General features: G+C 44.3%; 1 protein-coding gene across 3 annotated transcripts in view; it reads right to left on the bottom strand.

The window, feature by feature from the left end:
- IQCK (IQ motif containing K) overlaps nucleotides 1-20,993 on the bottom strand; it is a 139,750-nt gene that overhangs the window by 81,051 nt on the left and 37,706 nt on the right. For all 3 annotated transcript variants that reach the window (XM_054454213.2, XM_054454212.2, XM_063655232.1), the window contains 2 exons: nucleotides 12,723-12,775; nucleotides 12,513-12,590 (listed from right to left, as the gene is read on the bottom strand). In XM_054454213.2, coding sequence (XP_054310188.1) covers nucleotides 12,513-12,590; nucleotides 12,723-12,775 — 131 coding nt within the window. The remainder of the gene's footprint in view (nucleotides 1-12,512; nucleotides 12,591-12,722; nucleotides 12,776-20,993) is intronic.

Here is a 20,993-nt window from a genome sequence, read left to right as displayed (position 1 = left end):
CTGCAACCTCCGCTTCTCAGGTTCCAGCGATTCTCCTGCCTCAGCCTCCCGAGTAGCTGGCGTATTACAGGATTGCACCACAACACCTGGGTAATTTTGTTGTATTTTTAGTAGAGACGGAGTTTCACCATGTTGGCCAGGATGGTCTCAAAGTCTTGATCTCAGGTAATCTGCCCATCTTGGCCTCCCAAAGTGCTGGGATTCTAGGCATGGCCACCGTGCCCGGGACATGGCATCTTTCAAGCTGTCTCACACAGCCAGGTTTCTCCCAGTCTCAGTACTGATCACTTTAAGGACCAGGTGACAGAAGGGGAAGTAGAGCAGAGTAATTAGCCACACTCTTAACAGTGCATAGACTCTGCAGCCAGGTTGCCTATGTTCAAATCCTGCCTCCACTATGCACTGGCTTGAGATCCTGGGCAAAGACTTAATTTCTCTCTGCCTCAGTTCTTTCTTAGAAATATGCCTGTGGGCCAGGTGCAGTGGCTCATGCCTGTAATCCCAGCACTTTGGGAGGCCGAGGCAGGTGGAACACCTGAGGTCAGGAGTTCAAGACCAGTGTGGCTAACATAGTGAAACCCCATCTCTACTAAAAATACAAAAATTAGTCGGGCATGGTGGTGGGTGCCTATAGCCCAGCTACTTGGGAGGCTGAGGCAAGAGAATTGCTTGAAATGGGGAGGCAGAGATTGCAGTGAGCCTAGATCGTGCCACTGCACTCTAGCCTGGATGACAGAGATAGACTCCTTCTCAAAAAAAAAAAGCCTGTGCCCAGAACAGCTAGTGTTCACCAATATCCACATGTTCCTTTAGGTATCCCTGCCTCCCCTGCAACTGGCTTGAAGCCATGCTCTGTAAAGAGAGGTGGGAAGATTAAGGATCTTCTAGACTAAGAAGGTTAAGAGCTGAGGGACCTCCTACATTCTTTTCTTCCTTTCCGTCAGTGACCTCAGAGGTAAGAGGGCTGTCCAACCTACAACAGTCTTTTTGTGAGCAAGAAATAAGCTGTTATTGGGTTAAGCCACTGGTATTTTGGTATTGTTTATAACTGCAACCTAGCCTAGCCTAGCCTAATACAACAGGGATACTATGATTTTCTGCTTTGTAGGGTTGCGATGTAAGTTAAATTAGGTAATATTTGTAAAGTGCCCAGAATAATACCCAAGTAAACACTATGTAAATGTTTGGTAGGTAGGTAGTTAAATATATAAATACGAAGACAGACAGACAGAAGGAAGTAGTTGCCTTATGAGCTGCTTCTGTTATGAGGGGTACCCAAAATTGAAAACAACTGAGGAAAGAGTGGAGTCATGTGTCTATTTTATGCGTCACCTCTAGAGTAAAGTGGCAAGAATTGCTTGCATTTTAAAAAGTCTTCTTTTTTTTTTTTTGATATGGAGTCTCACCCTGTCGCCCAGGCTGCAGTACAGTGGCGCAATCTCAGCTCACTGCAATCTCCGCCTCCCGGGTTCAAGTGTGTCTCCTCCCTCAGCCTCCCGAGTAGCTGGGATTACAGGCATGCATCACCACGCTTGGCTAATGTTTTGTATCTTTAGTAGAGATGGGGTTTCACCATGTTGGCCAGGCTGGTCTCAAACTCCTGACCTCGTGCTCCACTTGCCTTGGCCTCCCAAAGTGCTGGTATTACAGGCAAGGCGTAAGACACCGTGCCTGGCCTTAAAAATTCTTATCCCTTTCCCTTTCTTCCCTTCTCTGTCTTTCTCTCTTCTTCCCAAAAGCATATCATTGAATTAGCATAAATTAAGTACACACACACTTCAATCCAACTACACACAGTATGTCTGTCCATGAAAATGGGAACCATGTTTGTCTGTTTCCACGTGTCATGTTTCCACGGCACATAGTAGGTGTTTCATAAATGGTAGCCAGCCCACTTATGAATATAGCTGCCCCATAATTTTAGAGCATATTTAAGCATTCAATAATTATTAGCTGGCTGGGCGCGGTGGCTCATGCCTGTAATCCCAGCACTTTGGAAGGCCAAGGAGGGTGGATTACTTGAGCTCAGGAGTTCCAGACCAGTCTGGGCAATGTGGTGAAATCTACAAAAAATTAGCCGGGCATGGTGGTGCACACCTGTAATCCCAGCTACTTGGGAGGCTGGCTTGAGCCCAGGAGGCAGAGGTTGCAGTGAGCCAAGATCACATCACTGCACTCCAGTCCGAGCAACAGGGTAAGATCCTGTCTCAAAAAAAAAAAAAAAGTATTAGCTAAATAAATAATTCCCTTTAGCTGGAACATACCTGCTTGGTATATGTACCAATAATGAAATATAATAATAGCAGGCACTAGGATTCCTCTTAGGTGGGGAACTTCGTTCAGATGAAAGGCCATTTTTCAGATGGAAAAACTGAGGCTTGGAAGGATTAAGTCATCTTTGCCCAAAGTCACACAGCTGGAAGTGGTAGAGCTGGGTTTAGAATGCAGAGGTGTGATTCTAGTGCTTCCAAGCTCCTAACCACCACACTACACTGCCACTTCTTTGACTTCTAGAACATTCCTACACTTCCTTTGGCAACTTTGGGATTTGACTCACTGTCATCTTCTTCAGCTGTCTCCTCCCAGTGTTCTCAGCTACTTCATTATCTATGCTGATGACCCCCGTAATACCATGACTTTGGGTCCACATGTTTCCAATGACCCCTACACCTTCCCTCTGGGTCAGTCACCCAACAGAAAGGTCACATCTTAGAATGGTTCATCACTGAAGACTGTCACATATCAAGTTCCTGAATTTCTGATGTAACCATAAACTTTTCTCTCCTTCCATCTTTCCCACCTACTACTTACTTCTAATTATGTTGGTTTTTTTGCTTTTACACGAGACCATGGTTTGGGAAGGTTATTGGTGTCCACCTGAAACAGGGAATCAACAAACCGTAGCTCATGGGCCAAATCTGGCCCACCACCTGTTTTTGTGGATAAAGTGTTATTGGAACACAGCCACACCCATTCATTCACATATGGTACATCTATGGCTGCTTTCACGACACAACTAGGGAGTTGAGTAGCTGAGAGACTGTCCGTGGCTTGCAGAGCCTAAAAGACTTAACCATCCTCCACAGAAAAGTTTGCTGACCCTTGACATAGAAAGCCATGTCCTTGTTCCCCAGGAACTCTGAGATTATTGGAGACTTGTTCCTTAGAACAAACCCAAGGCTCTGATCATGTTAATCCTCCTTCTCATTGTTTCTGCAGAAACTGGGTTTGGGTTTGGTGGGAGGGTTGGTGTTACCTGAGACTAACATAAGAGAATTGGTTGGGAAGTTGTGCACATTCAGAGCCAGGTCTCTGGAGGGGTGACCAAGACCTTCTCAGCACCACAACACTTGTCAGTTGGGCTGCACCTGCCATCTCCCCTTTCCCCAGGGCCATTTTCCCTCAATGCCATTTGAGTTTCTCAGCATGATCATAGGAAAACTCAGTCTTCCATTGTCTGTCACTCCAGCCACCTCCAGTAGGGAATGGCCCCCAGCCGTCCTGGTTCACTGCCCTCCAGTAGATACCTCCTCGCCCAGGGCACATCTCCTACACTATCAAGTGCTCATAAGGAGCTTTGAACAATCTCATTTTAATGTTTTTTTAATTATTATTATTTTTTGAGACAGGATCTCACTCTGTCACCCAGGCTGGATTACAGCAGCACAACCACAGCTCACTGCAGCCTAACCTCTGGGGCTCAAGTGATACTCCCGCCTCAGCCTCCTGAGTAGCTGGGACCACAGGTGAGCACCACCACGAGCAGCTGATTTTTGATTTTTTATAGAGATGGGGGTCTCACTATGTTTCCCAGGCTGGTCCAAACTCCTGGGCTCAAGCAATCCTTCTGCCTCAGCCTCCCAAAGTGCTGGGAGGCATGAGCCACTGCATCTAGCCCTAATCTCATTTAAAAAAATTTTTGTTATGAAAATTTTAAAAGCTATACAAAAGTAGACAGAAAATATTAAAAGGAATCCATGTCTCCATCAACCAGCTTCAATTATACTGTTCTCCATGTCAGTTAATGGAAGCTTCCCTCCCTCCCTCACCCCTGTCCGTAGAATATGTAATTTCATATATAAATATTTTGGCATGTTTCTCTGAAAAGTAATAACCTTTTAATCATGACTATGAAATTAGTATTCTCATCATCATATCTTAAATAATAATTTTTTTATTTCATCAACTATTAAGTGTTCAAATTTTCAGTTGTCTCCAATTTTTTATATCATTTCTCTGAATGGGGATCCAATTAAGATCCACACATTGGAATCTTTAAAAACAAATTGTCTTGATTCTAAGACGTACCCCACTACCCTCATCTTAGTGTTTCTCAGTTTGGTATGTTTCTTACTTTCAATGTGAACACCTAATGTAGGGTTTCTTTCTCTTCCTGAAAATTGGTTGCTAAAGCGTTAACGTAATTCAGAAAATATGGTAATTTATGATTTAAAAATGTAAGACATTCTTTAAAAAGGAAACAATGCTTTCACTTGTACCTACGATCCCCTGGGCCCAGTCTAGACCTTTTACTAGATTAGCTTTGCCAGTCTTCAACCCTGATTTTACCAACCATCTGTTCTCCACCCCCTTTCCAGAGCTGTGGAGGATTGCTGGAGACAATCACATAAGCAGGCTGTTTATATGCACCACAAATTCAGGCCATCAGCTGGGCCATCCCTATTTATCCCTGGTTGATTCCCTGTCGGTTTCACCACAGCAGCTGTTGCAACCCCCTCCCCTCCTCCATAAACCTCTGCCTCCCTCTCAGCAGATGCCTTCACACCTACATGAATGTGAACGTGAGTGACAGCACCCACCATGAACTTTCTCAGTGTTTCTCCCTCCACTTCAAATTTTCTCTCACTCTTAGCTCTGGTCTCAGAGGAATACTTACACTTTTTTTTATATCTATATACATATGGAGATACATAGAAAAGTATCTGAAAAGTTCACCAAAATGTCAACAATGATTATATCTGGGAGGCCGGCTCTTGGGTGATCTGTGCATTTTTCTTTTGATTTTTCTGTTTTGTTTGAATTTTTTCACTCAGCATGTATCATTTTTATTATACAAAACCTGGAATACTATTTTAAAATGTAAGCAATCTTCAGCAAAATGTAGGTGATCTCTAAGAGAAAGGGACTTCAAATTTCTCCACATTCTCCATTACCCTTTGTGGTAGGCAGAATTTGGGTCCTAAAGATGTCTGCATCAAAATTCCCAGAAACTGGTCGGGCATGGTGGCTTAAAACTGTAATCCCAGCACTTTGGGAGGCCAAGGCAGGCAGATTGCTTGAGCTCAGGAGTTTGAGACCCACCTGGGCAACATGCCAAAACACAGTTTCTACCAAAAATACAAAAATTAGCTGGGCGTGATGGCAGGCACCTGTAGCCTCAGCTACTCAGGAGGCTGAGGTGGGAGGATGGCTTGAGTCCAGGAAGTCAAGGCTGCAGTGAGCTGTGATTGTGCCACTGCAGTTCAGCCTGGGCAACAGAGGGAGACCCTGTCACCCTCTCATCCCTCCCCAAAAATTCCCAGAACCTGTGAATATTTACCTGACAATGGCAAAAGAAACTTTGCAGATGCGATTAAGTCAAGGATTTTGCAATGGGAAGTTTATCCTGAATTATCTAGATGAGCTAATGTAATCACAGGAGTCCTTAAAAGTGGAAGATGGAGGCAAAAGAGAGTCAGAGAGGCCAGGAGAGATGGCTCACGCCTGTAATCCCAACACTTTAGGAGGCTGAGGCAGGTGGATCACTTGAGGCCAGGAGTTTGAGTCCAGCCTGGCCAACATGATGAGACCCTGTCTCTACTAAAAATACAAAAATTAGTCGGGCATGGTGGTGCATGCCTGTAATCCCAGCTACTTGGGAGGGTGAGGCAGGAGAATCACTTGAACCTGGGAGGCAGAGGTTGCAGTGAGCCGAGATTTCACAACTGCACTCCACCCTGGGTGACAGAGTTAGACCCTGTCACCCCCTCCGCCCCCCTAAAAAGAGAGAGTCAGAGAGATATGACTAAGAAAGAGGGTCAGAGAGATGCAACATTGTTGGCTCTGAAGAGGAATGCAGGGGCCACTAGCCAAGGAATGCAGGCAGTTTCTAGAAGCTTGAAAAGGCAGGGAAACATTTTCCCCTAGAAACTCCAGAAAAGAATTAGGCTCTGCCAACACCTTGATTTTACCCCAGTGAAATCCAAGTCAATCTTTGGATCTCCTGAACAGTATAGTAATAAATTTGTGTTGTTTTAAACCTACCAGTTCTGGGGCGATTTGTAACAGCAGCAATAGAAAATAAACACACCCCTATTTCTCCTTGCCAGTCATTTAAAATCAATATAGACTCTAAGTTGAAACAAGTCATCGTTACACTGCCAACCACATGACTTAGAGTAAGTGCCATTCATTGAACTTCTGGAATAAACTCTGGGCTACCTCTTGGTTCAGCCCTTGTCCATCTTGACTTAATCCATACATTCGATGTGGGGCTCTTGATTCCCAAACCGTTTCTCTTCATATCCTACTTGTAAGCTTTAGGCCAATGTTTCTGGCATGGATATCCTAGAAGCACCTCAATCTAAATGTGCCCCAGACAGGAATCATCATTTTACCCTTGCACTTGCTCTTCTGGCTGGGTCTCTTGGCTTCCATTATGGGCCGCCCACATACCCAGGAGCAAATCTCACCATTTCAGGCACACCCCTTCTCTACCCCTAAATTTATCCTGTGTCATCCATCCATTCTACCCATCCCACGTTCCCCCTTTTCCACTAACATGGCCCTAACTCAATACCTTATGGCTATAAACAGTCTTGGAACTAGTAGCCCCAACTCCAGGCTCTCCCCAGTCTCAGATGTCCTCTGCACTGTCTCAGGAATTATCTTTCCAAAACAGCCTAATCCCATTTTACCTCTGCTCAAAAGCCTTTGAATGATCTCTTGCTTATGGAATAATGCCCAAACTTCTTTCTTTTACTGAAAACCATAATCCACCCCCTAACTGCCTTCTAGCCGTAGCTTCCATCTCATCCCTATGTCCTCACACACTCCAGGAGCTAGCAATGCTGGTTTCCTGTGACTGGAACAAATCTTGTCTCTTCTCCCATCTTTGGGTCTTTGGCCCGGAATGTCACAATGTCCACCAATGGCAATAAACCACTATTCACCATTTAGTAAGCCACATGTTGCTATAGGTTGGGCTTGTTCACAATCCCATTTGTAGCTGTATCACTGCATCTTCACAACCACCACATTTACCAATAAGGAACTGGAGGCTTAGAGACAGACATGCTGTGATGCTTTTAAAATAAATATGTCCACACATTCTTTGATACTCCTCCTCCCGAAGGTAGAGCTTAATTATTAAACCTCGAATGTGGCACTTGGTGACCTGCTTCTAATAGCATGTGATGGAAATGGAGGTATTTGACTTCCAAGACTAGGTCATAAAAGGTACCATGCTTCTTTCTTGTGCCCAAATCTTTCACTCTGAAGGAGGCTAGACACCATGTTATGAGGATACTCAATCAGCCCATGGAAAGACCCAGATGGGGAAAATTTAAGGCCTCCAAACAACAACCAGCACCATGTTTGTGCACCATCTTAAAAGCAGAACCTCCAGCCCCAGTTGGGCCTTCAGATGACTGCACCCCCTGTGACATCTTGACTACAACCTCATGGGAGACTCTGAACCACGACCACCCAGCTAAGCGGCTAACAAATTCCTGACCCAGAGAAACTATAGGATAATATTTATGACTTTAAGCCACTAAATTTTGGGGCAATTTGTTACACAGTAATAGATAAATAAATACTTGCCCAAGATCATAGGATCAGTAAGTGGTGGAGATATGTTTTCTTGTGTGTTTTTTTTTTTTTTGAGACAGAGTCTCACTCTGTCACCCAGGCTGGAGTGCAGTGGTGCGAACTCGGCTCACTGCAACCTCTGCCTCCTGGGTTCAAGTGATTCTCCTGCCTCAGCCTTCCGAGTAGCTGGGATTACAGACGCACACCACCACGCCCAGCTAATTTTGTATATTTAGTAGAGACAGGGCTTTGCCATGTTGGCCAGGCTAGTCTCAAACTCTTGACTTCAGGTGATCTGCCTGCCTCAGCCTCCCAAAGTGCTGAGATTACAGGTGTCAACCACTGCACCCAGCCAGTGGTGGAGATTTGAATGCTGGTTTATCTATCCCAAAAGCTCAGGCTCTTAATTCTGCCTGCAGTACTACTGCAGTTTATATTTCACTTCCTTTAAAAAGCCTTGACAGAGTCTCCCCCTCGAAAGTTATCTTCCTCCAATTTGTATCATTAAGCCGTACTCAAAATGTCCATCCATAATACTCATATAATCACCTTATTTGTCCCAAACTCGTCTCACTTCATGGTCGACTTTCCAGCTGTGGGCTCTCAACTTTGGTACCTACATCCTAGTGTTGTTGTGAAGATTAAATGAGATGGCATGTATCAAAGCTCTTAGTGAAGCAATGGCTCAATTATACTATTTATTAGTTCCTGGATGCAGTACTTTTTCTGTCCTATGGATGGATAAGCTCTTAATCCTGGCTATGTATTAGAATTACCTAGGAAGCTTTAAAAAAAAAAAAAGAAAGCAAAAAAACAACGTCCAGGCTATACCTGAAGATTATGATTTAGTCAATCTGGGTGAAGTTAGGTACCAATATTTTTCCAAAGTTCCCTGGGTGATTTTATTTTATTTATTTGTTTATTTATTTATTTATTGAGATGGAGTCTCGCTCTGTCACCCAGGCTGGAGTGCAGTGGTACCATTGATACAGGAGTGCTGGGAAGGGAAGAAGGGGGTAAGGGAAGTGCTCCCTAGAGGACGGCGTGGTCCCTGGCTAGGCCTCCACCCCCAGGGACCTAGATGAGAACAGGCATTTCCTGCCAAATATTGCATTTCCCAAGACCACCCTGGCTTGCCATGCCCCCCATCCTGGGCATATAAAAGCCCGAGACCCTAGCAGGCAGACACCCAGGCAGAAAAAGTTCGAGAGGAGCACGTCAGCGGAAAAAGATACAAGCAGCTGCTCATGGAGAGGATGTTGAGAGGAGCACGCCAGCAGAAGAGCACACGGACAGGCACAGGCACCTCGCAGGACGAGGCTGAGTTTGGCCAGGGCAGTTAGTCGGAGGAGAGCTGTGGCCACTGAGCAGCCCAACTACATGGGAAAAACCATGGTGCCCTTCTGGCTCCTCCATCGGCTGAGAGCTACTTCCACTCAATAAAACTTTGCACTCATTCTCCAAGCCCACGTGTGATCTGATTCCTCCGGTACACAAAGGAAAGAACCTGGGATACAGAAATCCCTCTGTCCTTGCAACAAAGTAGACAGTGAATTGAGCTGGTTAACACAAACTGCCTATAGATGGCAAACTAAGAGAGCACCCGGTAACATATGCTTACTGGTGCTTCAGCTGTAAATTCACCTATAGACACCGCCACCGGGTGGGAGCCCCACAACCTGCCTGCCTGTATGCTCCCCTAGAGGTTTGAGCAGCAGGGCACTGAAGAAGCGAGCCACATCCCCCTGTTGAACGCCCTGCGAGGGGGACAAGGTAACTTTTCCCGTTTCACCTTCTTGGCTCACTGCAACCTCTGCCTCCTGGATTCAAGCAGTTCTCCTGCCTCAGGCCTCCCAAGTAGCTGAGATTACAGGCATGTGCCACCAGACCTGGCGAATTTTTGTATTTTTAGTGGAGATGGGGTTTTACTGCATTGGCCAGGCTGGTCTCGAACTCCTGACCTCAAGTGATCTACCCACCTCGGCCTCCCAAAGTGCTGGTTTAAAGTTTTGAAACTACTGGACTAAATCAGAGGTTCTCAACCAGAGGCAGTTTTGCCTCATTCCCCTTGGGGACATACGCTAATGTCTGGAGATATTCCTGATTGTCACAACTGTAGGAGGGTGCTACTGGCATCTAGTGGGTGGAGGCCAGAGATGCTGCAAAACATCCTACAATGCACAGGTCAGCTTCTTACAGCAAAGAATTATCCAGTCCTAAATGTCAATAATGCCAAGGTTGAGACAACCTGGACTGGATATTTCCCGGCTCCCACCCTTGTTCTCCTTAAGAACTTTGGTTCCTACTTGATTCTCTGACTATTCCTACTTGAGACAAGAAGAATGCAGCATTTGAGTTCTTGCCTTGGACCAAATCTGGGCACCAACCAGCTTGGCTGCTGCCCCAGCTGGGCTGGCTCCAGGCCCACCAGGAAGGGCACGTGGATGGTCTCATGCTTCCCCACTTCCCTTTAATGCTTTGTTAACATTTGAATTACAACACTCACTACAGAAACTACAGCAAGTTGTAAACATGTCTCCCTCACCCCAAGGGCCAGGGCCATACTTTATTCATCTCTGTTTTTTCCACAGCACCAAGCTCTGTGCAGTTGAACTGGGTAGGTGTTCAATAGATATTCATAGCATCAAATAGATTAATATCATTTCAATTTTTATCATGCATCTGGGCATCTCTTTGAAAGGTCATGGATGTAGAGAATACAAATGCCAGTTAAAGCAAGAGCTCTTGTGTTTCTGTTCCTGTGGAGTGCAGCTGAAATGACCGCTACTGCTCCTTCACAGTATATTTACATGAGCTTCCTGTAGACATCAGTGCCATTTAAAATTAAGGTATTTGTATAATAAATAAATCTAAGAGGATTCTTATTAGAGAAGTTATCTTATTTTTAAGATTATTTTTCATTGGTTATTACAAATGGAAAAATGTTTTATTTTCAAGGCAAAGCAGCAACTTAGAGAGTGATACTCAAAGAAGCTTGTCTTAGAAAAATATATGTAAATCAATAAATTTTGGGCTATACATTTCATAGCAGTTAAAATCAGGCACAGGTTTAAAAGCTAAATAAGAAACAAGGTTTTCCGATGTTTCTCTCCTTTCAATGTGTAATCTTAGATTTAAAAAAAAACCGGTTAATATCTGGGGTTTTTTAAATTCCCAAAATTGCCAAAGTCAGCCAAGGGTCTATTCATCTTGGCATTCTCAAAGAGGGCAGATTTAAGCAAAATATGTGACAACTGAGAGCCGAGAGTCTAAATTTTTTTTTTGAGACAGAGTCTCACTCTGTCCCCCAGGTGGAGTACAGTGGTATGATCTCGGCTCACTGCAACCTCTACCACACGGGTTCAAGCGATACTCCTGCCTCAGCCTCCCGAGTAGCTGGGATTACAGGCATGTGCCACCATGCCCAGCTAATTTTTGGATTTTTAGTAGAGATGGGGTTTCGTCATGTTGGCCAGGCTGGTCTCGAACTCCTGACCTCAAGTGATCTGCCTGCCTCGGCCTCCCAAAGTGTTGGGATTACAGGCATAAGCCACCATGCCCGGCCAGACATAAACTGATTTTTTTTTGAGATGGAGTCTTGCTCCGTCACCCAGGCTGGAGTGCAGTTGCGCCATCTTGGCTCACTGCCAGCTCCACTGCCCAGGTTCACACCATTCTCCTGCCTCAGCCTCCCGAGTCGCTGGGACTACAGGCACCCACCCCACCACCACGCCTGGCTAATTTTTTGTATTTTTAGTAGAGACGGGGTTTCACCACGTTAGCCAGGATGGTCTCCATCTCCTGACCTCGTGATCCGCCGGGCGCGGTGGCTCACACCTGTAATCCCAGTACTTTGGGAGGCCGAGGCGGGCGGATCACGAAGTCAGGAGATCGAGACCATCCTGGCTAACACGGTGAAACCCCATCTCTAATAAAAATACAAAAAAAAAAAAATTAGCGGGGCTTGGTGGTGGACGCCTGTAGTCCCAGCTACTCGGGAGGCTGAGACAGGAAAATGGCATGAACCCGGGAGGCAGAGCTTGCAGTGAGCCGAGATCGCACCACTGCACTCCAGCCTGGGCGACAGAGCAGACTCCGTCTCAAAAAAAAAAAAAAAAAAAAGAAATTAAAGGAATAAAAGAATGGCTACTCCATAGACAGAGCAGCATAAACTGATTTTATATAGCTAAATAACTAAGAGGTCTGGTAGGCTGCACTGTAGACTGAAGTGATTACTTCAGTGTGGGGAGGAAACCCATATTAGAATGGTCAAAGAGTTTTAATTTTATCTGTCATGTTCTTTATTATATTATAAATGGAGAATTGATGCAGGTAACTTATTATTTAAGCTTTTTTAGTATTTTCTAAGTATTTAGAAAAGCTTAGCCATATTTCCTAAGACATAATGACATTCAGAGAGAGAGAGAAAAATGAAGGGAATGGAGGGATAAATTACTTAGGATAATAATTTTTTTTTAAGTTTTCTATTTTGTTTCTGGAGTGCTTCTTGAATGAAATTACTGGCCTGATTAGGATAAGGTTAGCCTAGGCTAAGAATAACTAGAGACAGGAGTCACAAATATGACTGGCCAAAAGTCCTGTATGGATCAGATCAGTTTGTTCTCTTAGATTGAAGAAAACTATTATTAACGCAATCTTAAATTAGGAATAAATTATTCAAAGCCTTGTGTCATACTCACTGTTGCTTTAGCCGCTCCTCCACGAATGGAATGGAGAAAAATTCTGTGAATGGCTCCCCTGCCCTCTTTGGATTTTGGCTGGTCACGATGCCATGTTTGATTGACAAGAAAGCAATAAGCAAAAATTCAAGTCAGTTGTTGCTATTCTGCTTGCAAATTAACACGACTGAATTCTTAGGATCACTGACTAGTCAGACATGAACAACTTACTTGTATAACCACTCGGTCAGAAAATCACAGGCAATGAATTTGGTTCTTTTCCTCTAAAGAGAGAAGAGATAATTAAATTACAGCTGACCCTGAAACAATATGGATTTGAACTGTACAGGTCTACTTATACATGACTTTTTTCAATAAAGCTTAACACCGGCTGGGCGTGGTGGCTCATGCCTGTAATCCCAGCACTTTGGGAGGCCGAGGTGGGTGGATCACTTGAGGTCAGGAGTTCGAGACCAGCCTGGCCAACACAGTGAAACCCCGTCCCTAGTAAAAAGACAAAAATTAGCCAGTCATGGTGGTGGGCCCCTGTAGTCCCAGCTACTCAGGAGGCTGAGGCAGGAGAATTGCTTGAACCTGGGAGGTGGAGGTTGCAGTGAGCCAAGACCTGGCCACTGCACTCCAGCCTGGGCAACAGGGTGAGACTGTGCCTCAAAAAAAAAAGAAACTTAACGCCAAGTGTGCCTGCCTCTCCTGCCTCCCCTTCTATCTCTGCCACCCCTGAGACAGCAGGACCAATTCTTCCTCTTCCTCCTCCTTCTCAGCCTACTAAACCTGAAGATGAGGAAGAAGACCTTTATGATGATCCACTTCCATTTAATGACTAGTAAATATATTTTCTCTTTTCTATAATTTTGTTAATAAATTTTCTTTTGCTACCTTACTTATAAGAATACAGTATATAATACATAAAACATACAAAATTTGTGTTACTGGTAAGTCAACAGTAGGCTATTAGTAGTTAAGTTTTGAGTATATAATACATATACAAAATTTGAGTGACTGGTAAGTCAACAGTAGGCTATTAGTAGTTAAGTTCGAGGGAGCCAAAAGTTTTATGTGGATTTTCTTTTTCTTTTTGTGACAGGGCCTCATTCTATCATCCAGGCTGGACTGCAGTGGCGTGATATCAGCTCACTGCAACTTCTGCCTCCCAAGCTCAAGTGATCCTTCCACCTCAGCCTCCCCAGTACCTCAGACTACAGGCACACACCACCATCCCTGGCTAATTTTTGTATTTTTTGTAGAGATGGGGTTGCATCATGTTGCCCAGGCTGGTCTCGAACTCCTAAGCTCAAGCAGTCTGCCCTGCCTCAGCCTCCCAAAGTGCTGGGATTATAGGTGTGAGCCACTGTGCCCGGCCAAAGTTATAAGTGGATTTTTGACTGCACGGGGGTTTGGCATCCGTATTGTTTAGGAGTCAACTGTATATTCTTACCTTGCCCACATGTCTGAGTAGGAAAAAGGAAGGGAGGTTAATTGATTGCTTGTGTTAGACGAAATACGCACGAATCCTTTATGAGATTTATAAGAACATCAACAGACAGTAACTTGGGCAAATAATTCCAAAGACATTTCTTTAGTCCTCTTTCAATAAGCACATTTTCTGACATTAGGTACTAATAAAAGACAGTGCTCATATCGGGGCTTATTACATGCTTTTGGAATTGAAGGATTTGTTATTTAAATTTAGACTGTGCTTCTCTTTTATGAGTAATTGTATATATTGCTTTACCCCAAATCCACTCAAATCCTCCGAGCAGCAGTCCTTCGGGTCTGAGTGCCACCTTCACGAGACACTCCGCAGCACACAGGTGCCGCCAGCAGTGTGGCTGACCCTGCTAGCTCTCCACCCAAGGTCCACTCTCCACTTCAACCTTATTAATAGAAACTTGATAGCTTCCAAATGGCAATCAGCTCAGCCAAAGATCTACCTTTCCCAGGCTCCCATGTAGCAAGGGACAGCTATGTCATACAGTTCTGCTCGATGAGATAAAACCAGACATATTCTAGGGACCTCTGAGAAAATTCTGCTTTCCTGATTTCTGCTGCCCCTTCTTCCTTGAAGTTTCGTTTCACTTCTTCCAGGCTGGAACACAGATGTGGGGCTGGAAGTGGAGCAGCCCCTTTTAGCCATGAGGCCCAAAGCCACGTGCTAAGGATGGTGAAGCAGGGGATAGAAAGAGCCTGTGTCTTTGCTGACTTCCTTAAGCCATGGCACCAGCCTGGGCCTGCCCTACTCTGGACATCTAAGTGTGTAAGGAGAAATAAACTTCATTCGTTTTATTACCACTGTTCTTGAGTTTTCAATACAGGCAGCTGAATGCAGCCCCTACGGGATAGATATCTAGTAAGCCACAAGGGAAAAGACATCCCAGAGTAATGGGGAGAAGATAAGCTGAGCCTGCCAATGGGGTGGAGCACCAGATATCCTGTCTTCTATTTCCATTTCAAGTTTGTTCTTGTAACCCAAAGAATACCAGCAAACTTCTTTTAGAGAATTGTTATGGAAATTGGGTGATAAAATCTCTGTGTCTTCTTATAAAATAGCAGGAGCTAAGAATCAAGTCAGTCTAGAGGTGTTGGTTGTCATGTGGAGAGATCCTTCCCAAGAAGAAAGATGCTACAAAGTGTCCTGGAAATCCTCTTTGCCCCTCCAGATCCATCCTCCCTACCCTGCTCTGTGCCTCAGGAAGCTGCTTTTCATGGTTCACATCAACCAGGCTCCTGTACCCTCCAGATGGGTCCATCCTATGGGAGGTACCAGCAGGAGACCAGAGAGATGAAGGAGGGAAAGAAAGAATATTAGGGGTTGAATTGTATCACCCCAAAATCCATATGGTGAAGTATAACCCCTTCGGAATGTAACCTTATTAGAAATGTCAGAGGCACTGAACCAGAGCAACTCCATCTTGAATAGGGGCTGGGTAAAATGAGGCTGAGACCTACTGGGCTGCATTCCCAGATGGTTAAGGCATTCCAAGTCACAGGATGAGATAGGGGGTCGGCACAAGATACAGGTCATAAAGACCTTGCTGATGAAACAGTTGCAGTAAAGAAGCCGGCCAAAGTGCACCAAAACCAAGATGGTGACAAGAGTGACCTCTGGGCATCCTCACTGCTACACTCCCAGCAGTGCCATGACAGTTTACAAATGTCATGACAACATCAGAAAGTTACCCTATATCATCTAAACAGGGGAGGCATGAATAATCCACCCCTTGCTTAGCACCTACTCAAGAAATAACCATAAAAACAGGCAACCAGCAGCCCTCGGGGCTGCTCTGTTTATGGAGTAGCCATTCTTTTAATCCTGTACTTTCCTAATAAACTTGCTTTCACTTTACGGACTCACCCTGAATTTTTTCTTGCACAAGATCCAAGAACTCTCTTGGAGTCTGGATCAGGACCCCTTTCCGGTAAACATACCCTCCAGATCAGTCCAGCCAACGAGAGATACCAGCAGGAGATCAGAGAAATGGAGAAGGGAAAGGCAGAGTGTTAAGGGTTGAATTGTATCACCCCAAAATTCATATGCTGAAGTATAACTCCCAAGACCTCAGAATATGACTATATTGGAAACAGGATTGTCACAGATGTAATGAGTTAAGCCCAGCCACTCCTGAAAGACAAAGCAGTTCCACTGAGAGTGAACAAATTTGGGGCTCTATTAACAAGGAAGAAGAGAGATGCTGTTGGGTAGACAAACAGTGGCAGATCCTTGATGATACTCTACTAGATCCTGGGTCCAGCTATGACTGAAGCTAAAATTCCCTGGACCTTTCAGGTACAAGAACCAATATATTCTCTTTTGCACTTAAGCCAGTTTGCATTAGGTTGTTTATTATTTGAAACACAGAGACTTTTTAGCACTATTATTGTCTTCTCCAATCAGTTAACTACCATTTATCCTTCATGATGCCTCCAGGAAGCCTTTCTGAGCATTCTCATTGTCTTTTTAAAAAATTATATATTTTTTAAAATTTTAGACACAGAGTCTCTCTCTGTCACCTAGGCTGGAGTATAGTGGCATGATTTCTCTCCAGCCTCAAACTCCTGGGCTCAAGCAATCCTTCTGCCTCAGCCTCTTGAGCAGCTGGGACTACAGACATGTGCCACCACACTGGCTAATATACTTTTAAAACTTTTTGTAGAGACGGGGTCTCACTCTGTTGCCCAGGCTGGTCTCAAACTCCTGGGCTCAAGTGATCCTCCTGCCTCATGCCTCAGCCTCTTGAGCAGTTGGGACTACAGGCATGCACCACCACACCTGGCTAATATATTTTTAAAACTTTTTGTAGAGATGAGGTCTCACTATGTTGCCCAAGCTGGTCTCAATCTGTTGCGCTCAAGTGATCCTCCCATCTTGGCCTTTCAAAGTGCTAGGATTATAGACATGGACCACTTTGCCCAATCTTACCCTCTTCATTTTAGGGTGGGCTCTACTCCAGTTTTCCGTGTGCTTGTCTGTCATAGCACCTGAGACTGTAACATGAGTCTACCATGTCTATCTTCCCTAGTGAATCATAAGCTCTGTGATGACAGGTCACATGTCTTTTTTTTCTTTATATTCCCAGTGCTTAACTGACTGCACTGAGGCTGGGCACGGTGGCTTACACCTGTAATCCCAGCACTTTGGGAGGCCGAGACAGGTGGATCACCTGAAGTCAGGAGTTTGAGACCAGCCTGGCCAACATGGCAAAACCCCATCTCTACTAAAAATACAAAAATAAGCCAGGCATGGTGGCACGTGCCTGTAATCCCAGCTACTCGGGAAGCTGAGACAGGAGAATCGCTTAAACCTGGGAGGCGGAGGTTGCGGTGAGCTATCACACCACTGCACTCCAGCCTGGGCAACAGAGCAAGACTCCATCTCAAAATAATAATAATAATAATTAATTTTAAAAAATTGGCTGCACTGGACAGAGCAGGTGAGCAGTTCCTGTTGAGTAAATGAATGAATGAATTCACCATTCAACTCTCAAGCATCAAAGCAAGAAAAAACTCATGTACACAGGTTCTGATATTTACAAGTAGGAATTGATAATATAATTGTGTACAATTTCTCTTTACTTTCTTCCCACAATATTTTACTAGGAAAATGTTTCCATAATTTTTTTTCTTTTTTCCTCTTTAGTTTGAAATGGCCAACTCAGCTTTATAATTCAAGATAAGGTTGAAACGATCGTTGTGAAATTGATGTTTCATCAAAAAGAAAAGTTCTCCTTAACACTTTTTACTGAAAACTTTATTGGAGTTTTTAATAAATAAAATATCGTGGTGCCTGATTTACTGGAGATTATCTGCAATCTTTTACCTCATTGCTGAAACCCCTTTATGAAAAAATGGAAATACTGCTGGCTGATGTAATAAAATGCAATGTATCAGACCATGTAATGGGGTCCTCTAATCTGCCCTGCAAGAATAGGAGTCCCTTCAAAAAGCCATCTTTAACCAAAATAAGAAAATACTTGTATAACAATGCAAATATGTAACTAGCTTGAATTGTCGTATAATAATTTAAACAATCTGGCAATTGTAGGATGGCAGTGTCTCTCTCCTGCCCTACAAAAGATGCATTGTTCCCTTGGCATTTATCACATCGTTTAGTGGTAAAGATTTCTTCTGTAAAGAGAATGCAGCTTGACTTTAATAAATAGACTTTAAAAATAGCCAAATGGTCTGATGTATGAAGGTCATGCACACAGATTTAATCACTTTTGATGCAAAGAAATAAAATGGAAGAAATAGTGTTTTCCTTCTGTTCTGGGCAAGCGTGGACGTGCTGTGCATACCCAGACATGTGGAACAGTGGGGATATTGTTCAGCTGTTGTTTAGTTTAAAAATTATCTGCTGAGGAGCTGAAAGAGAGAAGCAAAAGCAAATGAAAAGTTGTGGTGAGTGATGAAATAAGGTAGGAGAGAAAGAAATTAAAGAGCAAGATTTAGACAGCGAGGGCACCCAGGGTTTATGTAATGTGGGCAAATACACTGAGTCCTTGATTGTTAAAGGGTGAAAATGCTCAAGTTTGTGAGAGCAGAGGGAACAGTTAAGGCAGCCTCTAACAAGGTTTAAAAATATTCTTTTAATCTATAATTAAAAGGAAAAAGACTAGGTGTCAAGGGTTAAGGCATCATCATGTCCTCATTAAGTCTGCAACTTACTCTGAAATGCATCCAAAAAACCGAGATGAATGAATAGAGGGATGGATTGATGGGTTCATGGATATGTGACAAAACAAATAAAGCAAAATGGAAATTGTAGAATCAAGGCAGTGGATATGTGGGAATTCATTCCAAAATTCTCTCAGTTCATCTATCTGATTAAATTTTTTAAATAATAAAATTAGAAGAGAAGGGAAATAGGAGGAAAATACCATCATAAAAACCCAGACATCTAAAAGAGAAAATGCAGAATTTTGTTTTTTGAGACAGAGTCTCATTCTGTTGCCCAGGCTGGAGTGCAGTCGCACGATCTCCACTCACTGCAACCTCCACCACCTGGGTTCAAGCCTCAGCCTCCCGAGTAGCTAGGATTACAGGCGTAGGCATAGGATTACCATGGCCTGGCTAATTTTTGTGTTTTTAGTAGATATGGGGTTTTACCATGTTAGCCAGGCTGGTCTCCAACTGCTGGCCTCAAGTGATCTACCCACCTCGGCCTCCCAAAGTGCTGGGATTACAGGCATGAGCCACAGCACCCAGCCAAAAATTAGGAAATTAATAGAGGTTCAATCCAGACAGTATTTTGTACCAATTTTTATACTGGATGCACGTAGAGGAGACCCACTGGAGGACCGAAGGCTGAGAAGAGAAACAGCTAGCATTAAAAAGCAATTGAATCTGCATCCGATGACTCATATAATTCCACCTAGAAAAGTCAAAAGCACATGCTGTGAGTTCAGGGGACTGAAGTGTGGCTGGCTACGGCACTGTGTTGGTTGAGACTCTTTGGGCTTACAAGAAATAGAAATATGCTCAATTTCCTTCATGTCTTAGTCCATTTAGGTGGCAATAACAAAAATATCATAAACTAGGTAACTAATAAACAACAAACATTTGTCTCTCACAATTCTAGAGGCTGGGAAGTCCAAGATAAAAGTGCTGGCAGATTTGGTGTCTGGTTCCTCATAGATGGCACCCATAGATGGAAGGGACAAGGCAGCTGTCTGGAGCCTTTTTTTTTTTTTGAGACGGAGCCTTGCTCTGCCGTCCAGGCTGGACTGCAGTGGCGCAATCTCAGCTCACTGCAAGCTCCGCCTCCCGGGTTCACACCATTCTCCTGCCTCAGCCTCCCGAGTAGCTGGGACTACAGGCATGTGCCACCACGCCCGGCTAATTTTTTGTAGTTTTAGTAGAGACGGGGTTTCACTGTGTTAGCCAGGATGGTCTCCATCTCCTGACCTCGTGATCCACCAGCCTCGGCCTCCCAAAGTGCTGGGATCACAGGCGTGAGCCACCGCGCCCGGCCATGGAGCCTCCTTTATAAGGACACGAATCTCACTCATAAAGGCTCCACCCTGATGGCCTAATCACCTCCCAAAGGCTCTACCATCTAATATCATCACACTGGAGATGAGATTAACATATGAATCTGGGGGGAAGATATAGACATTCAGACCATAGTACCTCAGTTACTGGGTTGGTTTGTTTGTTTAGTCATATTCGGCTCGATTTTGCTGTGATAATAACTAAACTTCAAGTCTCAGTGGCTTATCTTGTCAATGGTTTATTTTTCACTCATGTTACATGAACATTTCAATCAGCTGTGGCTCTCTGCTCCATGCTGTCTTTACTCTAGGACTCAGGCTGACAGAGCAGCGTGTATCTCAAATATCACCAGTTCTTATGGCCAATCAAAAGAATATGGTGAACTATGCTTTGCTGATTGATTAATTGATTGAGACACTCTATCATCCAGGCTGGAGTGCAGTGGCACAATCAGGGCTCACTGTAGCCTCAACTTCCCAGATTCAAGTGATCCTCCTGCCTCAGCCCCCCAGGTAGCTGGGACTACAGGTATGCACCACCAGGCCCAGCTAATTTTTTTGAATTTTAGTATTTTTTGAATTTTAGTAAAGACAAGGTCTTGCTATGTTGCTTGGGCTGGTCCTGAGCTCCTGAGCTCTAGTGATCCTCCGGCCTCGGCCTCCCAAAGTGCTGGCATTACAGGTGTGAGCCACTGGGCTTGGCCTGTTTTGACTCTTTCAGCATGTGTTTGGAAATGATATGTCATGCCCATCCATTTTGCTGACCAAAGCAGTCAGTCACATGGTCAAACCTCCCTTAGGGAGAGGCCAAAAATATTTCTGAAGTATAATCTATTCTACCACGGGGAGCGACTGTAAAGGTAAAAGAAATGGTGGGGAAAATTGAGAATCTCTCTGGCTGGTGGCAGAGCCAGGTCTCAGGAAGACCTGGACCATTGCTTATGGCTGTTCAGGGCACAGGCGAGGCTACAGTCATCCAACAACGGTTCTGGTT

Source organism: Pongo pygmaeus, chromosome 18, assembly GCF_028885625.2.
Source record: "Pongo pygmaeus isolate AG05252 chromosome 18, NHGRI_mPonPyg2-v2.0_pri, whole genome shotgun sequence".
NCBI classification, from domain to species: Eukaryota; Metazoa; Chordata; class Mammalia; order Primates; family Hominidae; genus Pongo; species Pongo pygmaeus.
The sequence above is the reverse complement of the archived record's forward strand: the minus strand, read 5'-3'. Positions and strand labels throughout refer to the sequence as shown.